The sequence below is a fragment of the Capricornis sumatraensis genome, chromosome 3, assembly GCF_032405125.1.
Source record: "Capricornis sumatraensis isolate serow.1 chromosome 3, serow.2, whole genome shotgun sequence".
Lineage (NCBI taxonomy): Eukaryota > Metazoa > Chordata > Mammalia > Artiodactyla > Bovidae > Capricornis > Capricornis sumatraensis.
The window spans coordinates 3295296-3315681 of NC_091071.1; the positions used below are offsets into that span (position 1 = coordinate 3295296).

At 58.2% G+C, this 20386-nt stretch overlaps 1 protein-coding gene across 1 annotated transcript in view; it reads right to left on the reverse strand.

Moving 5' to 3' along the window:
* TNRC18 (trinucleotide repeat containing 18) overlaps window positions 1-10431 on the reverse strand; it is an 80792-nt gene extending 70361 nt beyond the window's left edge. Inside the window, exon 1 of the mRNA XM_068967339.1 lies at window positions 10245-10431. Coding sequence (XP_068823440.1) covers window positions 10245-10431 — 187 coding nt within the window. The remainder of the gene's footprint in view (window positions 1-10244) is intronic.
* Between the last annotated feature and the right edge of the window lie 9955 nt (window positions 10432-20386).

The following is a 20386-nucleotide window of genomic DNA, read 5'->3' on the forward strand; positions in this document are numbered from 1 at the left end:
GTACAACCATTCTCAAATAGTTTGGCAGACTCTAGACACCTTTCTGACGCAGTAACGCCCTCGCAGGTATGTGGAGAAAAGATTGCAAGTTGGAATTCAGAGATCTTCCCCACTAGTAATCGCCAAAACTGGGAAATAACCCAAATTCCAACGAAGAGCTGGATAAACTGTGACGATGTCATAGGAGGGAACCCGTTCGGTGAGAGAAGGCACTACAGCGACCAGGGCAGGATAAAGCTCACGACCTCACACAGACGAGAACACACTATATGCTCCCACAAATGTGAAGGGCACCAAGACACAACTCGGAGAGCTGGAGGTTTCAGGCACAGTAAGGGTCACCTTGGGACAGGGTGACGGGGCAGGACGCCTGGGTTTCTTCCTTAATCTGGTTCCGTCGGTGAAAAAACTAACTGAACTGTACGCTTATGATCTCTGCTTATTTCTATGTCCCTTAAGCCCCAATTTAAAAATATCCTTTAAAAAATGGAGGGCAGAGGGCGGATCTGAACACAAGTGTGCAAAGTGTTACACTCTGAGTAATTTCCATGGAACTCTGACATGGACAGAACTTGCAAAATCCAAAATAAATAAATAAAAATGACCCCCAAAAGGAAGAGGGGACGTGAAAGAAAAAATTTTTTCATACCCGCTACCTCTGCTAAGCCCCTGGCTCTCTGGCCAGAGAGCTCAGGTCTGGCCCCCAGATCCCACACTTCCTGGCTGTGTGACCTTGGGGAGGGGACACAACCTCTCTGAACCAAACTTTCCTCCAAAGTAAAACAGGGAGTCCCCCTGTGGACTAGTGGCTCCCGGTGGTCACTGCCGGCCTGGGTTCAATCCCAGGTCGGGACACAGATCTCGCAAGTTGTGTAGTGCGGTTAACAATAATCGTGCAAAGCTCTCCCCTTTAAAACATGAAATTAAAAGTAAAGCAGGACGGGCAGGCAGGAAAGGAAGGAATCTGTGACAGGCCATGCCTGTCTCCTCTATTTGGTGTCATTCCCCTTTCCTGGAGGAAGGTGACCCCAGACAGACCAGCAAGGCTAGGGTCAGAGCGAGTAGTGGGGGTGCTCACCTTGCGCATTCTCGCCCCTGTGACTGGCCCACAGGACCTGTGGCCACGGTCGACGTCCCCAGGCTCCCATCCCTACGTGTTTCTCCTCTAACCTAAGCAGAGACTCAGAAGCCACGCGATCAACCTGCCCCGCCCCCTCTAGGTGGGGAGGGGTCCGGCTGGGCCTGAGGGCTGGCCTGGGGGAGGCAGGAGGGGCTTTATTCATCCAGCTCCCCGGATCCAGCCTCCCTCCCCTCCAGCTGGAGCCCGCCACGACCCCCTGACGGTCAGATCCCGACAGGCACCTTTTAGTCACCCAAGACCTCCCAGCCCCTCGCCAGCAAGAGAAGGGCGATCTGGGTGTAACCCCAGCCCCTCCCCCAGCCCAGAACCAGCCCCCGACCCCTGGAGGCTAGGCCTTTACCTAGCTCCCACCAGACGCCCAAAGTAGAGGCTCAAATCTAAATAAAGGGAATCCCCAGGCAGGCCGGAGTGGTCAAGGTCTCAGCCCGGCCAATGATATGCAAATGAATCCACCCCAGCCTCGCCCCAGGGCTCCAGACGTTCCCAATTCGAAAGCAATTACAGAGGATTTCCCCATTGATTTCTCTTCCCACCACCACCCCCCCCCCACTCAAATGGAGAGGAAGGAAGGGTAGGAATAGAGGGAGGGCGTTCTAGGAACCGTGGGGGCGTCTGTCCCAGCGGGGAAGGCGGAGACAGAGAGGGACTGGGTCTCTTGGGCACCCAGGACAGGAGGCTGGCTCCCACAGAGACCGAGCAGGACAAATTCTGTCCCAGGCTCTTCCCTGGCCATCCAGTAGTTAGGATTTCCGCACTTCTCCAGCAGGAGGCGGGGATTCAGTATCAGGTTGGGGAACCGAGATCCCTCAAGCTGCACAGCACAGCGCTCCCACCTCGCAAAAAAAAAAAAAAGAAATCCCCTCTCGAATGCTGGAAGGTCACAAAAATAACAGTGACAGGGTTTAAAAAAGGGAACGTGCTGATCACTAGGGAGCCCTTGAGGGGCCTGGCTAGATTCTCAGGACTGGTGTGGGGACCAAAACGCAAACGCAACCAGAGTACAACCCTTTATCCTTGAAATATACACTCAGTTCTTGGAAGAGGGGCGGCCAGTGTTAAATTCCCTGCAGCCAGTTAGGGCTCCTGCCTGGGAGACGGAGAAAGACAAAAGTTCCACAAAGGTCAACAAGTCCCACACTTGGATCCCAATCCATCAGCTTGTTAGCATTGCTTCCTTTTTTAAGATGTACGCTTTCTAAAATATTTTGTTTATGTGGCTCTTCCAGGACTTAAGTTACCAGAATTGTCTATCTTCATTGTGCCCTGCAGGATCTAGTCCCCTGATCAGGGATCAAACCCAGACCCCCTGCATTGGGAGCTCAGAGTGTTAACCAATGGACCACCAGGGAAGCTTGGAGCCCATGTGCTTGACTATTATGTGGTTCTAAAAGATTTAAGTACTTGTAAAAGGGAAGACTAAAAGTTCACATACAAAGAACAAGAATCAAAATAACATCACACCCTCAAAAAGCTGCACTGGGATTTAGGAGGTGGCATTGTAATTCCTTCACATAATTTCCAAACTGCCAGTCAAGTGTGAAGGTAGAGTAAAGGCATTTTCAGGTATATGAGGCCTCAATAAAATGTGCATTCCGTGTACCCTTTCATAGAATGCTACTGCAAGATATGCTCCAGCAAAACAAGGAAATAAAGCAGAAAGGGGGGGATGAAAATCAGGAAACAGGAGATGCAACGCGGCACAAAGGGACAATGAGTTTGAACAGACCTAAGCACCAGGCAAACCAGACTAGAGCAGAAAGAAAAAGTGCAGAAAGGAAATCCCCAAGAAAAGAAAGAGGCAGTTCAGCCAACAGATTTAACCAAATGAAAAGTACACCAAGAAATGAGAAGACAGGGATTCTAAGAAATCCCTCCAAATGAGGGGTTTGGGGGGGTGGGTGCAATTAATAACTCAAGGAAATAAAGAAATGAATTTTATTATACCACTTGACTCAAATGCCAACAATATTTACAAACCCAAAGCCGTAATAACAACACTGCTGCTGCTGCTGCTAAGTCGCTTCAAGTCCTATCCAACTCTGTGCGACCCCAGAGACGGCAGCACACCAGGCTCCCACGTCCCTGGGATTCTCCAGGCAAGAACACTGGAGTGGGTCGCCATTTCCTGCTCCAGTGCATGAAAGTGAAAAGTGAAAGTGAAGTCGCTCAGTCGTGTCCGATTCCTAGTGACCCCATGGACTGCAGCCCACCAGGCTCCTCCATCCATGAGATTTTTCAAGCAAGAGTGCTGGAGTGGGGTGCCATTGCCTTCTCCGAATAATAACACTGGTTTAAACAAAACTGTATTTCACAAATATTGAGAGGAGAAAGGAAGCAGAAATGGAGGTGGGGAGAGGACGAGGCAACAAAACAATAGACATTTACTATGTGCTTATTATTTCCCAGATACTGTTCTAATGCTTTACAGGTATTAACGATTCATGATGCAGATACTAATTATTATCCTCATTTCACAGATGAGAAAACCAAGGCAGGAGAGGCAAAGAAACTCGACTTTGGTCTCATGCCAATATTAATAAATGGGAGTCCGAAAAGAAACTTAAGACAGTCTATGCAAAATCCTCATCTTCCATAGGAGTCAGTAAAGAATCTCAAACTCTAAAAAACAGCCAGCAGTAGAAGCAGCTTATTACACAGAAATATGGATGAAAAGGCCAAAAGAAATAGCCAAGAGAATTAAAAGGGGGCGCCAGGAATGGAGAGACAGGAGGCAAGAGATTGCTGGTTCTCTTTATAATCCTAACAACACTATATGACTTTTTTTTTCAATATTTATTTATTTGGCTGCACCAGGTCTTAGCTGCAGGACTCAGGATGTTCGCTCTTCTCTGAGGCATGAGGGACCTTTCTAGTTACGTCATGCCAATTCCTAGTTGCGCAACACAGGATCTTATTTCCCTGAACAGGGATCAAACCCCAGCCCCCTGCATCGGGAGGACAAAGTCTTAACCGCGGGACCACCACGGAAATTCCCCCATCTGACTTTTAAAAGGACACCTAACCTTTACTCTACAGTTTATACCAAGCATAATGCAGAAGTATATGCTTCTCCTGGGTGAATTTTATACGATGCAAAGTATTCCTCAATACAAATACAAGAAAAAAAAAAAAAATTTAAGATACATGCACAATTAGATACTACTACTGACTCACCAGAATGAATAGAATTTAAAGCAACTGACAATCTCACGGGCTGGGAAGACAGGGAATGGACTGTACAACGGTGCAACCATTGGAAAGCTCACCAATACAAAAGCTGAAGCTACACACTCTGTGACTCACCAATTCCAGGTCTAGATACTATATGTATATATATATATCCAAAGAAATGTGCACCTGTATGGGCTAAAAGACCATGCTCATACAATACCAGCACTATTCCTAGTAAATGGTGCAAAGAAAAGAAATGTCCATCAACAGCAGATATGGGCGACTCTTACACACCCAGTGTGAGTGAAAAGAGACAGAGATCAAAAGGTCAGATTTCATTTACAGCAAGTTCAAACACAGGTAAAACTAAGGTACAGAAATGAGCCTGGGGGTTGGGGTGGGTAGTGGCCGGAAGAGCACAGAGGGAACCCTCTGAATACAGGAACCTTGAGCTGGCTGGTGGTGATGTCACCCATTTGTAGGATTTGTGAAAGAACACGTACTGACCTTTCGAGACTGAAGCGTTTTCAGAATGTTCACCACACCCAAAGATGAGAGTAATAACAATGACGGGCTCCAGATGGGACCCTGGAATCTAAGGAGCCTATGGACCATCCAGAGGGGCCAACAACATCCTAGAGGCCCTCAGAGAGGACCAGACTAGAGCCAGGGATTCACGGTGAATGACATATTTTAATTGCAGCAATCACTTCTACTGCCAATTCTGCAGAGGGCTATTTGTGTGCTAGACACTTCAGGGCCACTAAATGAACCCATTTCATAGATAAGAAAACCGAGGCTTAGAGTCATCACCCAGCAGTCCCTAGGCCCTCCAGCCTTCAGCAGTTATCTGGAGACTGCGGACAGAGCCCCAGCTGGTGTATGGAGACCCAGCCCATAACACAATTATTCATGACAGTGTGCGAAGCAGGTTTTTCACTCTGAGCTAAGGGTCTATCTCTTCGTTACCTGGGATGCAGATGGTAAATGCATTCGCAGCCTGCAGAGGCAGTGAGCTTTTATGATCCCCACTAAATGGCCTTGACTTCCTCCAAAGTCAAATGCCAGGCCTCTGCGAGCAGCTGGTGCAGCAAGGACCCTAGCCCTGGGGAAGCCAAGGCTGACCACTGGCCAGGGCCCCCCTGCCCCGAAGCCCCTGGGCAGCCTGTGCCCTCCAAAGTTGGGCGGGGAAGCGAAGGACAGGGGAGGTTCATGACAAGACCCCAAGTGACCAAAGAGAGGGCTTAAGGGACCTGGTGGCAGGTCAGTAAGATCAGACTGCAGACTGGTCCACACCAGGAGCCAAGCGCGCCCCGAGCTGGCCACGTTCAAATCAAGAATGCTCCATCACTGCCATCTCAAATCCGCTCCCCCCAATTCCTGCAAAAGCAGCACCGACCAAAAACCCCGTCTGTTGTCCTCCTTATCAGCCCCTCCACATCTATCTCCGAGGCCCCGCCTTCCCAAGGAACCACACCCCAGCGCTCCCCTCCAGCCCCCCTCCCGGGTGTCCATCATCATCCTGATAGCCTCCTCATCACGGACAAGTCCCCAGCTTCCCTCCCTTCTACCAGCCTCCAGCAATCCAGACTAACTTTGTTAAACGCCTCCCTGGAAACAATTTCAAAGGAAAATCTGAAGTAGTACAGCGAGCAAACAGTCCAACTGCCCTACGACCTCCCTGAAGTTCAGCAACTGTGAATCGCTTTCTCACCCGACGTCTAAGTGTTATCTGAAGTCATCTGACTTATCATCTCCCACATCTAAACATTTTAGATGGGTTTTTTTTTTTCCTCTTCCTGAGCCATTCCTGAGCCTAAGCTGCAGACCTCACACCCCCTGCCCCTGAAAGCCTCCCCTCTGAAGAGCAAGGCCGCTCTCTTACATAATCACAGTACGACTTCATGAAACGTGATCCTGACTGGGTGCCATCAGCTAATCTACAGTTCATATTCCAATTTCGTCAACTGCCCCAGTGATGTCCTTTCGAGCAATTTCTTCCCTGATCCAAGATCCAATCGAGGGCCACACAGGGCCTCCTGCTGTCAGTTTTTTTTCGCCTCCTCTAACCAGGAACAGTCCTCAGCCTTCATCTTGCCGTCCACAACGTGTTTTGTTTAAGAGTCCAGACTGGTTCCATAAAATGTCCCTCAATTTGAGTCACTCCCTCCATTTAAAACCCTCCACTGCCTTCTCACTCCTCACAGTTTGAAATTCCAAGACCTCATTACTGGTCTTCAGGGACCTGCAGGGTCCCATCCCCTCCCCTTCCCCTCCTCCCACCCCCCCACCCCGCCACCCCGCCCCCGCCAAGCTCTGGCTATTCTCAGGGCTCCAGCCAGTCACCACTCTGGCCAAAAAGAGACCCTTGGCATTTCCCTTCCTTCACAGCCTCTCTCTCTCATTAAAATGACTTCCTTGGCGGACTTACGTTTACCGCCTGGGCCCCGCACACTAAGACGGGACATCCAGTGACACCAAAGACTTCTGTGTTTGGTCACCACGGAGCCCCAGGGCCAGAGCTGTGCCTGGCACGAAGAAGGCCCTTGGAAATCCCTCTGCAGAACAAATGAACAAGTGCAGAAAGAAGAAAGCGTGGGGTTGAGAGCTAAAGAACCAGGAGGCTCAGAGAGCAGGACGGGAGGGCTGCAGAGGCCCTTCCAGATTCTAGAACCTCCCTCGGGCCTCCCTTGGGCCTCTGCCCAGAGGAGGATGCACCCAGCAAATCTCCCTTATCTTGGGGATCGCATCACTCCACCAGCCAGGCCCACTGATTAAGCTTTTTAAATCAATCCCAGTAGGCCGACAGGCTGGATTCCAGAGATAGAGCTGATCAGACCCTGGAGAAGGCCCACAGCCAGCTATTGTCCACCAGTCAGTCTGAAGTGCAGGACCTGACCCTGGGTTCCTACCTTCACATTCACACAGCCTCCAGGGGCCCGGCCCGGGTGTGGGGGCAGGGAGAATAAACATCCAAACACAAAATCCTGCTAACAGCTCTTTAATTGCAATGGTGAGGAGGACTGACTCCAAGCCTCCCAAACCCAGAGCAGAGGGGCTGGCGGACCAGGTGCTTGTCACTTACTTGTCCATTTCACCAACTGCTGCGAACATTTCAGGGCTCACACACCTCACGATACTCAAGGATATGGGGAAGAGAACTGGGACTCTTCATCCCAAGCCCCATCTATTCCTGATTTCACCTCCTCTTGAGCAGAACAAGGAGTCATCCCTCTCCCCCCAGACATCATCGCCTCCCTGAAGACCCTCACTCGCCACAACCCCCTGTCACTACCTGCCTGAATGGGGCCCCAGCCGCCACCACCTCCTCAGCCAGGGGGCCCTTCCAGCTCTGAGCTCTCCCCACTCGGCCAGCTCCCTCTTGCCTTGGAAAGCTGGACCTACCCAGGAGTTCCCACCCACACTGGAGTCCAGAGGTAATTGGGCCTCTCTGGCTGTGTGACCCCAGGCAAATAGCTCAGCCTCTCCAGGCTTCCCAGTACAAAAATAAAGAAAGATGAGGCAGATAACGCTGGCGAGACTTGGAGAGCTGACAGCCAAGAAGGTGATGCGCCCGTTGAAAGAGAAAATTTAGCACCTGCACCCCGCAAGAAGGGCGGGGACGTTCCCGGTGAAGGAATTTGTAATCCGGCCCCACCCCAAACAGTGAGTGGGGAGCCGCTCCCCACTGCTGGCTAATGGGATTAGCCCTGGGCTCGCTCTGGGCATTGGCCTGGGGTCCCTAGGTTTCTGGGGTCCCTAGGTCTCAGTACGGCCACCGTACTGAGAAGGTGCGGGGAACGAGAGCCAGCGCAGCCAGCCTTCCCTCCTCGGCCGCACCGGCCTGAGCGGCGGCCCCCGCGCCCTGCCGGGGTGGCGCTTCCCGCGCCGGGCTGTTTCCTCCATGACCTCAGCCGCCGAGCACGCAGAACTCAGGCCGCTCCTAACGTACAAGGCGCCGGCACAGGCCTCTGCGGCCACCTCCCGCTGCACTTCCCCGTCCTGCCTGCCCCTTCACCAAGCCTCTTCGCCCCGTGCCTCAGTCTCCTCATCTACCTAATGGGTCTGGCTGCTGCTGCTGCTGCTGCTGGACTCAGCGCGCCGGCCTGGTGTTCGCACTCAGGGGACCCCTGGAGCAGCGGCTGTTTTCCCCCGGCTTCTGGTTAGAAGACTTGGCGGCTGCCAAGCCAGGCCCAGACTGGAGACCAGAGGCTTGCGGCGCCCTTTCCCAAGCCTCTTGGAAGGCGAGGGAAGGCCCCGCCCGTCAGAAAGACCCCGAGGTCTGATTCCAGCAGCCTTGCCACCTCCCCAGGCCGGGCCAAGCAACCCCCGGAGCGCAGACACAAAAATGACCGCGGCTTCTGGGGGCGCGCGCAAAGGGGGGCAGCCCTGGCCCTTCCTCTGGCTAGGGTCTCCGGCACCCCTCCCTGGCCCGCAGTGCACCACTTGGGAGAAAACCCTGGCCCTCACTGTGGCAGCTCTTGGGGGACACGCGCGCCCCAAGGCCACGACCCGGTTCCTTGCCCACCCCCCCCCCCAGACAGACACACGCCCCCGCAGGCAGGGATCTTTGCGCGCGCGCCCCTCCCCCGCCCGGTGCCTCACAAAGGCCCTTTGTCCCGCCGAGCCCTGGAACTCAGGTTCCTGAAAAGTTTCAAGAGAAAAATCAAAGAAAGAGGAAAAAAAAAAAAAAAGGCGAGCGCAGCGGAGGGGGCAGGGTCGGTGGGGCAAGGCCACGGCGGCGGCTGCGGCCGGAGGTGTCCCTTCCAAGACCCCAAGGCCAAGGGAGCGTCAGGGGGTCCCGAAGAACTCACAAGAGTCCTAGATTACACTTGGTGGTGGGAGAGGTGGGTTTTTGTTGTGTTTTTTTTTTTTTTTAAGCCAGGCACTGAAGCTGGAGGCAGCCGGAGAGCGGGGTCTGGATTTCCTGCAGCGGCCAAAGGCAGGTCTGGGGTCCCGGCCTCTGGGAGTGCCCCCACCAGACCGCAGCGGCCCCGGCAGGCTTCCCCCTCTCCCGTTCGGTCCCCACCGAGCCTGGGCAGCCCCGCTGGGGAAACGGCAGGATCCAGCGGGCCTTCTCCGCCGCGCTTCCATGTCAGACCCAGGGTGTTCCCGCCGCGGATCGTGCCGGGTCGATCGGCTCCCGCGCCGCTTCCGTCCCCGAGCTTCGGGATGGCGGCCGCCCAATATCTGCATCCCTGCGGCGGGGCCCGCCAGCCTTGCTGCCAGAGAATAAGGGGTCCCCATGGCCCGTGGTGCTACCCTCCTCCCGGGGTACGGGTCCTGCCACCGTTCCCCGGGGACGCGGGGTCTTCTCAAGGGCAGCCGGCCGCCCACTGAAGGCCGAGTTCCCAGTGTTGGGGGTCTCTGTTCTCTTGCCCACCACCCCCCCACACACACATACACCAAGGGCCTCAACTAGCTGGAGACCCCACATGAGAGACTAGAAGCTAAGGACCGACTCCTGACGCCGGGCGCCTGAAAGGACATTTGCCAAGAAAAGCGTTGCAGCTCTGGTGCAGACGTCTCCAAAGGCTGTGGAGCGGGGTTTGTTCTTTTCTCGCTCAGATTTTGAAAACTCCAGCCCAGGCTCCAACTGCAGGAGCCCCGGGTTTGGAATCGCCCCTGGTGGCTCCGATTTCGGCCGACTGGAGCGCCTCGGGAGAGCCGGACGCGCGGGGGAAGGCTACAGAGTCGAGCGCCCCTGTCCGTTAGGGCCTCCAGACTGGGCTCTGCCCCTGGCGGAGAGACCCCCTGGGCCTGACCGTACCCCGCGGTCACCCAGTGTGTCCGGGTCGGGGGAGGAGGAGGGGCCGAATCCCCAGTGCGAGCTCGGGGATGGGAGAACAGACCTGGTAGTTTCCCCGGGGCCGGCCTCCCCCGCAGGATCCCGAGGGTACAAGAGGGGGCGGGCACTGCGCTGGGCACTTACCCGGGTGCGGGTGCAGGTTGAGGCCGGCCATGTACTTTCCGGGCGGCAGCGGACCGGGCAAGCCTGAAGCGGGCAGGCGTCCGGCCGTGGCCGCGCCCACGCGGTGGCTGTCCATGGCCAGGCCGGACAGCAGCGGCGGCGGGGGGCCGTGCACGGACCGCGGGGGCCCGAAGTCTCGGCCATCCATCCTCCGCGGGAGTGCCGCGGCCAGCCCCCCACCCGGCCCGCGGGCCTCGTTCAGTGGGACCTAAAAGTTCGGCGTCGGCGTAGTCCCAGAGTCCTCTGGCGGCGGGGGCTCCGCGGCGTGCATGGCGGCGGCGGCGGCCAGCGGGGCTTGCGCTCGGCTGCGGGCCCGCGGCCCGAGGCACACGGCCGGCCGGCGGTGGGGCCCCTCCGGGCGGCCAGGCGGAGCGGCGCGAGGCGGCGCACAAGGCGTCTTGGCGGGGAGAGGAGACGGGCGGCGGAAGAAACAGAAGGGAGGAGAAAAGAAAAAGGAGGGGGGAAAAAAGAAACAAAGTTCAGAAAGTCGTCTTGCCGTTAGGGACCAGGGGCTGCCGAAGAGGCAAGAAATGAAACCGGGAGGAACCCCTTTTCCATAAAAAGTTCAATTCCATGCTCCTCCCTTCGGCGGCTTCAGGCTCCTGCACACCCGGCTCAAAAAGTGGCCAGCCCGGACTCTACTTTGGCTGCTCACGGGTGCTCCAGAAACTGAGGAAGGCCCCTCGGCCGCGCCCGGAGCGCGTCAGTACAAACCTCCGAAGTGTGTTGGATTCCTGGGCGTCACATGCTCCAGGGTTTCAAATCGTGAAACCTTCCCGTGAGCGGTGCGAAATCGCTCCCTAAACACTATGTGACTATCTGATCCGAAAAGTTTAATATTTAACCTTTGGGGGCCCTTGTCTTCCTTATCTGAGTTTGGCTTCCCTGAGCTCGCCCCTAGCCGCGGGATTAGTTTTTTTCACGACAGAGGGTACTAAGTGGGTTTCCTATTTTTAAAGAGATTCATCGCCCCCTCTCGCCACCCCAACTCGGGCCACTATGAGTCGTACAGTCTAAGTCCGAGGACCCGAGACGTGGCATTCTCGGCTGAGGACTGGAAAGAATCCTTCAAAACAAGCTTTGGTTTCATTTTCCAATGCCCTGGCCTGGGAATCTCGCGGCCCGAGGACGTGGCCTAGCGCGGGGGATTTGGGGGGCGTCAGAGAGGAAGGGAGGCACTCAGGGGTCTCGCCCCTACCCTAGCTTGCCCCCGACCCCAAAAATAACCTACAAAGAAAACCTTGGCGGCGCCGGCCGACCGAGGGGCGCCTCCCCCAGCGTTAGGCAAATCCCCGCGTAGTTCCAGTATAAAGCTGTTTGTTTAAAAGATTTGCCGATTCCCGTGGGGGCGGGAGGGGGGTCTGGGAGGCAACCCTGCCCTCGCCCTCCGTCTGCCCTCGGCAGCTCGGATTCCTGATTCCAAGAGGCCGGGACGCTCCTACAGCGGCCGATCTCGCCAAAGCCACCAGGCTCACGGCTGCCCGCCCTGCGCCCCGCGACCGGCTGCCTCCCAGGCCCCAGATCTGCAGACCCTCTCAGCCACAATCCCCCGCCCCGGGGTCCTCCAGACTCCCTCCCCAAGTTTGCTAAGGGTGCTTATTTTAACCCGGTCTTGGTTACAAACACCCGCTCCCTCCCTCGCTGCCTCCCATCAGGCTCTGGTTACCAGATCCGCGTTTACTTTGGAAAAAATCTAAGATCGCCACATCCGAAGATACATGTCTTAAGGAGGCGATGAGCTTTCCGTGATTTTTTTTAAATGTTCTTTGTGTAGCTTTCCTTTAAAAGCCAGCGTTTCGGGGCATACCCCAGCGCCCCACTTTGGGAAATCGGGGTGAAGCCCCCCGCAACACCCTTGCTCTGGTAGAGAAGCTGGTTCGGCCATCTGCGGGCTCTGCTGCGTTCTCCCTACTTTTCTCCCCCTCTTAAATGCAGTTAAAATGGCTGAATTCCGGCTTTTAATTAAAAACAGCCTATAATCGAAAACGTCTAGGCGTCCCTGGCTCCCCCGCCGCCTGCCGGGAACCGAGAAGGGAACCGATGCCCCTCGGCCGGGCTGGGCGGGCTAGAGCAAGGCTGGGGGCTCAGGCGGGTGGCCCAGGGTTCGGGGACTCGCCCCCACCCCTCCCAGGGCGCCCCACCATGCCGGCCCTGGTCCCCCCGATTCTGTTCTCCAGAGCTGGGGAGCTGCGGGAATCCCCGGCGGACCCCGAGGGAGAGGTGGGGTGGGGGCCATCTGGATAAGTTTGGAGACCATCGTGCCCGGCCAGGGGGCAGGCGGACGGCCCGGCGGCGTACCTGGCGCGGCGGGGCTTCCAGATCCGGGCTCCGGCGACGGTGACTCCGGTGGCGGCCCCGGCTCCCGGCGCAGCTAGGCGCCCGTGCTGCCCGCCATCCCGCGGCCGCAGCTCCCCTTCGCCACCCGCAGCCGCCTCACACTTTTTGCCCGCCTTTCCTTTTTTTGGTAGAAAACCGCTCCCCGGGCCGAGCGCTCGGCGCGCCAACTCCTCCGCCCTCCCGCGGCCGGGCTCCCGCAGCCCCCGGAAAAGCCAGCTTTCCTCCCGCCGAGCTCCCCGCTTTTTAATAAAATCCAGGTAGCGCCGGTTTAAAGAATCCCAAATCTCCATATACAGCCCGGGATTGGAAAAGGTACATTACACAACCCCCCTTTCAAGTTCCTCTCGCTGGATCTAAAAAAAAAAAAAAAAAAAAAAAACCAGCGGGGGGGGAGGGGTGACTGGGGGAGGGGAACACTCTCCGGCGAAGAAACACGCATTGTTCCCGGGTGCCCGCCTCCCCGCAGGCCGGCCCCCGGCCGCCACCCATTGGCCGCGCGCGCCGCCCATCACGCGCATGTAAACACCCTGGCCCTCGGCCATTCCTATAAAACCAATTACGGACCAAGGGGCTCCAGCAGTTTCCAGGCTCCCCTCAGCGGGGCTGAATGATCAAAACTGGTGGTGAGAATTTTTCCCGGCCGTTTCTAGGCAGCCCTCCCCCTCCACCAGCTCGGATCCCCCCCTTCCTCCTCCTCCCTTTTCCTCCCCCCACCCCCAGCGTCTGGGCTGAGTGATCCGAAGAGAGGAAGATGGTTGTCGCCGCAATCCTGGGCTTTGCAAGGCGCGGTTTAATGGGCCGCCTGTCAGCTTCCTGCTCGCGGGAGGAGGTGACAAGCCAAGCGAGCCAGCAAGGGCCGAGGGCCCGGCGGGCTTCGCCCCGCGCCCGGGGCCCCCCGACTCCCCACCTCCCCCAAGGCGCGCTTTCTAGAACGCGCGGTGGAAGACGCCAAAACGGACAAGGGCGGCTTTTTCCCTCCTCCCCCCACCTCGCTTTAAAACAAAGCAGCGGTTCATTCCCTCTCCCCGAACAGCGCGGTTGGGTGGGATGGGCAGGCGAGAAGGCCGTTTTCCTAGCCCTGGTCTGCGGGTTCCTCCCTGAAACGCGGTGTCAGATGGTTACTGATTAATATTTTGGAGAGGCCGCGGCGGCGGGCAGCGGGTGAGTTTCTAATCTTCTAAAAGGGGTTCCTATAGAAACGCGGGCCAGGGCGCGCCCCCCGCTCGCCCCGGCCGGGGCTGCGGCGCTTTGCCTCGCGCCCCTCCCCAAAGGCTCTCTTTGCGTGGGCGCTCCCCTCCCTTTCTCTCTCCCCCCGACCAAAAAAAAAAAAAATCAGAGCAGAAAAAAGGATTAGACCGGCTGAGCGCGAACTGACTCCCTCTCGATTCTGACATTTCAGCCTATTAGCATTTCTCCATGGGGCCTTCTGAAACCTATTAAAGTGTAATATTAAAAACCTCTTGGCTGGGGGCCTCTCTCGCCTTCCATCCGCCGCGCCCCCTCCAGGGAGGGCGAGACCGGGAAAAAAAAAAAAAATGTTGAGCTCAGAGGAAGCAGCAGCCAAGCCCAAAAAGTGCTTGGCTGGCCGCAGCGGCCGGAGGGGGAGGGGAGCCCCAATCCCCCAGACTTTGTACTTTTATTTTGCGCTTTCAGCAAAATCCTTTCTGGGTTGAGTAGCCGGGAGCTGCCCGCGGCAACCTACTTGGCTGCGGGCGCGAGGAGTGCGGACATGGTCGTAGGGGCCGTCCTGGGCGCCCGCACCCTCCGCAGCCCCGCAGGAACCCGTGCCCAGCTAGGCATTACCTACCCTTGAAAGGAAGCTTGGAGGGGCAGAAATCTTTTCCGATCCTGCCTCAGAGACCGACCGTGGTGATTAGATTTTAATTAAAACAAGAGGAGCCTGCTCTTTCGCCCCTCGCTGCGGACTCAGCGTTTTTGCATCGTTCGTTCTGTTTTTTTTTCCCAATCCATTTTTAAGGCAACTTTTCTGGAGGAGGGGGATAATGGGCTTGTTAGCGCCCATTCGTTCTATTTTCTTTACTCCACTTTTAGAAAAAGAAGGGGGTAGGCTTGGAGAGCCAACTGGGGGTGTCTTAATTTAATTCCAGTATAAATTTTTGGGAAAAAAAAGTTCAGCCTCCTGAGGGCAGTTTCAAGTTGCCCTTCCTGGAGCCTCCTGCGCTGGTTTCTAGGCTGCCCTCTTTTGGAAGCTGGAGCTCTGCGTGCGCGGGGGGAGGAGGGGAGAGAAGGAAAGAAAGCCTCGAAAATAGCCGGAGCCGAGGGGAAGGAGTGGTGGAGCAGGGCAAGCAGGTCTCAGTGGCGGCCGGAGGCTCCCGGTGCAGCCCCGGGACGCCCGGGAGCACAGACCGAGAGGAGAGGGGGGTTAGAGAAAGGAGGTATTGTGTTGTGTGCCTTGGGGGAGGGGGGTGACTGCAGAAGTAAAGTGAATGCAGCTGAGCCGCGCGAGGCTGCTGGAAGCCAAAGCCGGAGAAGGGGCCCTGCGTGGGGGCGCAGCCCGGGTGGGCGCCGAGTGTCTCCAGTCTTATCCAGAGGCCTTTGTGGGTTCCTAGTAAACCCTCCCACTCCCGAGCCCCCATCGCTCAGTATTCAGACCCCAAACACTGATCCCCCATCCCAACACCCCCACCCGGGATATGGAATGTTTTTCTTTAATAGTTCAAGAAAAAAAAATGTCGAGAGTTGGGGTGGGGAATACAAAGGGCTTGCGGGGGTGGAAAAAAACAAAAGCCTATTTTTATAAATGTTTAATGTTTTCACCCCTGGATGCTCCAAGACGCCGTAATTGTGCCGGCGCGGTATGTGTGCCATAAATCATTTAGTTGCTAATAAAAATTGTGCCTGTTTGCCCTGGATTTGCCAATGGCGTCTGCATTTTCCAAGTGTGCGCCTGGTCGGCGTGGCGAACCAAGCCTGCATTTCATTAGGGCCAAGGTTTGGGGGGCAAGCGTAGGCCCCCTCCCCTCCCCATACCCCGGACCGCTGTGGGCTGCAGCCCCCTTGTGCCGCCCTCCCCGCGCATAGCCGCGGCCCGCAGAGCCCCTGGTGTAGGGCCTGGGAACGCAGAGGTGGCGGCGGCGGTTTCTCCTGGCTAGCCGGACCGGCAGTGCCGGGTCTCCGAGCTACAGCGCGGGTCGGGGTGCGGGCCGACCTGCGTGCGCCCGGATCTTTGCCCCTCTCCGCCAGCGCGCCGCCGCCCGCACTCGCCGGGTAAACAGGCGGCCGGGAGCCATCTTAAGGGCGGGGGACGGATCCCAAATGGAGAGGTGGGCGCAGTCCAGGCTGCTTTTAAGACCCCCCCGCCATTCGTAGGGGGCCTCGGGGGCGCCCCCGGCCGGCCCTCGCGGTCTGGGGAAACACGCTGCCCGCTCTGGTGGCCACAACTCAACGTAAACCCGGGCCTGGGCGCCCCGCGCGGAGCGGGCCACAGCGCGCGGGCTCCGCAGCCCTCCCGGGTCCAGCCGCCATCTTCCACCCCTCCCCCCGCATACTTGTGTTTACTCGGCGGGATCCGTGGCCAAAAAAGAGTGTGTTGACGCAGTGTGTGTGTGTTTTGTACTGGCTGGGCGGAAAATCGGCTGAAGCGGGGAACCTCCTCGCAACCGCAAACCTCAGTCTCCTGAGAACCCGCCCAGGCCCGCGCTGTTGTCCGCGGTCATCTCCGGGGACGCCAGAGCCGAGGCCTTTTGTACGTTCCCGGGTCTCCAGTTCGGTGGACGCAGCCCGACTGACAGTATTCTTTCGCTTTGTTTTAAAACCAAAGGACAGGCCAACCTTGGACTCAGCGCTCCCTGGCCGCGCCTTTGTCGCGGCGCGGGCTGAGCGTTCCGCGCTTTGGGGCAATCCTGCCCAGTTCAGGGTCAATCCCTGCACTCCCCAGAATGCTGGTGTGGCTGGCCGCAGGGACGGCTTTCTCCCCCAACCCACCCCCCCCCAGAAAGAAACCATCGTTTCCTAGGCCCGAGCCACCTCCACCACTTGCCCCAAGCCGCCTTGGGCAGCGGGACCGAAATCCCCGCGCTCCACCAGCCTCTCCATGAAGGCAGCCCCGGGAATTCGCCGGCCTCCGCTGCCCGTTTGGGAAGCTGTGCGCCTGTTTTTAGGTTCCAGATCGGACGACCAGGGAGCTCCTGGCCCGGGTGCTGCTAAAACCCGGAGAGGCCCCGCCCGGGAAAGCCAGGCTCGCCATCCCCTTGCCGGGACTGGCCCAGTCACGACTCGGTGCCGAGCCGAGGTTCGACCAGCCCCGCCGAAATCAGTCTCGACCCGCCAGGAAGCCTAAGGACGCCTCGCCAGAGCCCGGAAAGCCGCAGGGGCCAGGACGCACTGCACACAGAGCCGACACCCTGGAGCGTCTGGCCGTCCGGCCGGTCCCGCGGATCCCTGCGGCGCTCGGCTCCGCCTCCAGCCCTGGCCTCTTCCCCAGGCCGGGTCGGGTCTTCCACTCGACTGTTTGGCTCTAAAGGGACGGAGACAGTCTCCGGCGCTGGGGGCCGGCTGGGGCCATAAATCTGGGCGCGGGGGGAGGGAGGCCTTCCCACTGCCTGGGCCGGTATTCCCGGTGAGGCCGGCGTCTGGACCGCACCAGACACCCTATCCTCCAGGTCAGGGCGTGGGGGCCCTGAGATTAAGCACGGAGTCAAGTCAGAACTTTCCTTGTTGGCCAGAGGGAACGAACAGCCTTGTCCAGTGGGCACCACCAGCTTCCATCCCTGTGGCCGCGGGACCCTGAGGGGGCCTGGGCCTCCCCTGACCGCTCCCTGGGGTAGGGGCGCCCAGCGACTCGCTTAATACTTGGAAGGCGAGGTGAGGGTGCAGTGGACGCGCACCGCCACCTGCCTGAGCCCAGTTCGAGCTCTGTGCGTGCCAACCTGGGGCGACGACTGGGTCACAGTGGCTTCTCAGAACTCAGCCTCGCAGCGCGGACTCTGCGGCCGTTCTGGGCCACGCTTCTGCCCTTGGAGCGCTGTGGGTGCACCATGTGGGGAGGGGGACTTTTGTGTGCATCGAGGAGCTAACAGGGTCTCCAGGCGCCTCGCCTGTAGGCAAAGGGCTCGTCTGGTTCCCCACCCGGTGCCAGCCCCATCTCCTCTCTGCTGTTCCCTCTCTGGACCCAGTTCGGCCCTCTCGTCAGCCACCCTCTTTGTCGAAAACAGGCGAACCAGCGGGAAAGCAGGAGTGGGTCCTGCGCTGGAGACAGCCTGGCAGGGGTGGCAGTCTTTCTACCCCATGCAGGAGCAGGGCGGGTAGAGGGGGCCTGATCCAGATGGGGCGGATTTGCCATAATAACGCTCAATGTCACCAGCTTTGTGTGTCTCTTTGCCAGAGGGGCGGCGAACGGGCCTTCGCACCAGTACTCTGCGTCCGCCGACAAGCAGGCAGTGCAGCTGTTCATCAGGACAGCCACCTCCGGACAGCCTCTTGGACTTTGGTGGGGACAGCCGCCGAAGGGGGAGGCGTTCACACACACACACACACACCACTTACACATTCACCATGCCTCCTGGGATCCTCCCTGTGCCAGTGCCACGACAGCAAACTGGCACGTGGAAGATGCCGGAGGCGGAGGGTTTGGAAACCTCGCTGCGAGATACTCACCCAGGGAGCTTCGGCTCCTTCCTAGAATTTCTAAAAGCACAAGTGAAGGGACCGAGGCCTCCGGGCCGAGCCCAGAAGAATTTGAGCGCTCCCCTCGGCGGCGGGAACGCAGCCTGGGAGTGGAGAGGCGGCTGAGCCGCATTCCAGCCGCGCCTCCCCCGGCCCCAGCCCCGCGGCGCCCCAGGAAGCGCCTCCGAAAACAAAGCGCTGCGGTTTCAGCCCAAGGTTAAAGTCCACCGCGAGCGTTTTCCCCCCCACCCCCAGAATCCGAGAGCGATAGTGTTTCTCCAAATAAACCGCCAATAAATCAGCCCGGGGGCCGCCTGCTAAGGAGCTCTGCTGACCTTGGGGACTGGGTCTTCTGCTAGACCCGTCGGGGGAGAGGCACCGGGAGGGGCCCCGTGTGCCAGCCGAGCCCCCCTCCCGCTCCGCAGAGGAGCAGAAGGACTGGCCAAGCGCATTCAGGGGCGCTTATTGGGGTACTAGTGTTCCAGGGGATGGGACAGCTGTGGTTATTTGCGGGGGGTGGGGGCTGGCAGTATCTGGAGGGTGAAGCTGACCACGTGTCCACTGAGCGCCTAGGGTCCCCGCACTGTCCTAGGCACCCAGGGAAGGAACACGGGGCACAGCAAGGCCTCTGTGGGGGCCTTCTTTGTCTGGGTGTGCCTGGGTGTGCTCCACAAGCCTGTGTGTGTGCCTGTGACTAATGGGATTTATGTATGTCAGCGGCCAGGGTGACTAATGGAAGGCTTGGCAGCCTGTGTGCTTGTGGGGGGCTGCCGGGGGAGGGGTGCTGCACCTCTCGATGGGGAGTCAGGGCCCCCCAGGGCCCTCGATGGGGAGTCAGTGCCCTCCAGGTCCTCTTCTGCTACCGGTTGGCAGCTCCATTTGGGCCTCTGAACCCCTGCCCGGCAGGCCTGTGCATGCTGAGAGCTCCGGAGTAAATTCCGAGGACAGCCTGGCCCCCCAGAGGTGTCTCCGCCCCTGCCCGCCGCCCTGCCCCACGTGGCCCCTGCACACCCAGCCCAGCCCACCTGCATCCACAGCAGGACGCTCAGGCTTCCTCTCCTTCCGTCTGAAAATTCCTTCTGATGCGAACCTCTGCTCCGTGCAGGCTTGGACGGTCCTCTGACATGGGTGCTGTCGGGCTCATTTAACAGACCAGAAACCCAAGGTGCAGAAAGCAGCGGTGGGCCCACCCGGGCATGGGGGGATGGGGGATACCAATGGGTAGTCCCAGCGCCCCTGGGAGCTCCCAGCCTGACCACGGCTAGCTGAGAGAAGGTTCACAGCCGGCTGCACTGACCCAGCCTGCCACCCGCCTCCTGCCTTGCCTCATCCACCCTCTCCACCTCCTGGGGCCTCTTCTGCCCTCGCCTGGGACGGGGAGGCAACAGGGGTCAGAGGTTAATGGGAGCCCCTTTGGCCCGGGCCTGGTAGGGGCAGGGTAAGGTCAGGCTAACTGAAGGAGCCTCGACCCGTTCCCGGCTGGGAGGGCTCTTTGGTCAGGAGTTCAGGAGGCCTGGGGCTCCCTGTACCTGGAGGAGCTTGGGCTCAGCACATCCTTGGAGAATCCCACCTCCCGTCTCCCTAGGGGTCTCCTGGTCTGACATGCCACCCCAGTCTGGGCATTCCTCCAGGTATTCATTCCTCTCCTTACACACACCTTCTGTTGCACACGTCTGTGCCCCGGTTAGAGACACACTCATCCAAGGGGTCCCCGGGAGCCACAGAAGTGAGATGCCTTCCTAAGACCACCCAGTCTGGGTGACAACAAGCAAGCCAGACAGGTTTCAACCCAGCTCTGCATCTGCGTGCTCCTCACCGGTCCTCCGAGGCCCGTGGTGGCCTCTCTAGGGAGGGGACGGCAGGACCAAACGCTGCTTCCCAGGCCTCCCAGGAGCCTCCTACCCCCACAGGCTTCCAGGATGTGTATGCATGTGTGTGTGTGTGTGTGTGTGTGTGTCAGTCACACAGGAGCCTCTCTCACTCTCTTCACCCCCTCCCTCCGTTTTTTTTAATCCTTCTTTGGCATTTTTCTTTCAAGCAGAAAATAAAAACATTTCCCATGGCTACAGCTTTGAAAGCTTCCCTCGCCTTCCTGCCTCTTTCTCACCCCTACCCCTGTCAGTCCATTTCCAGAGTCAGCA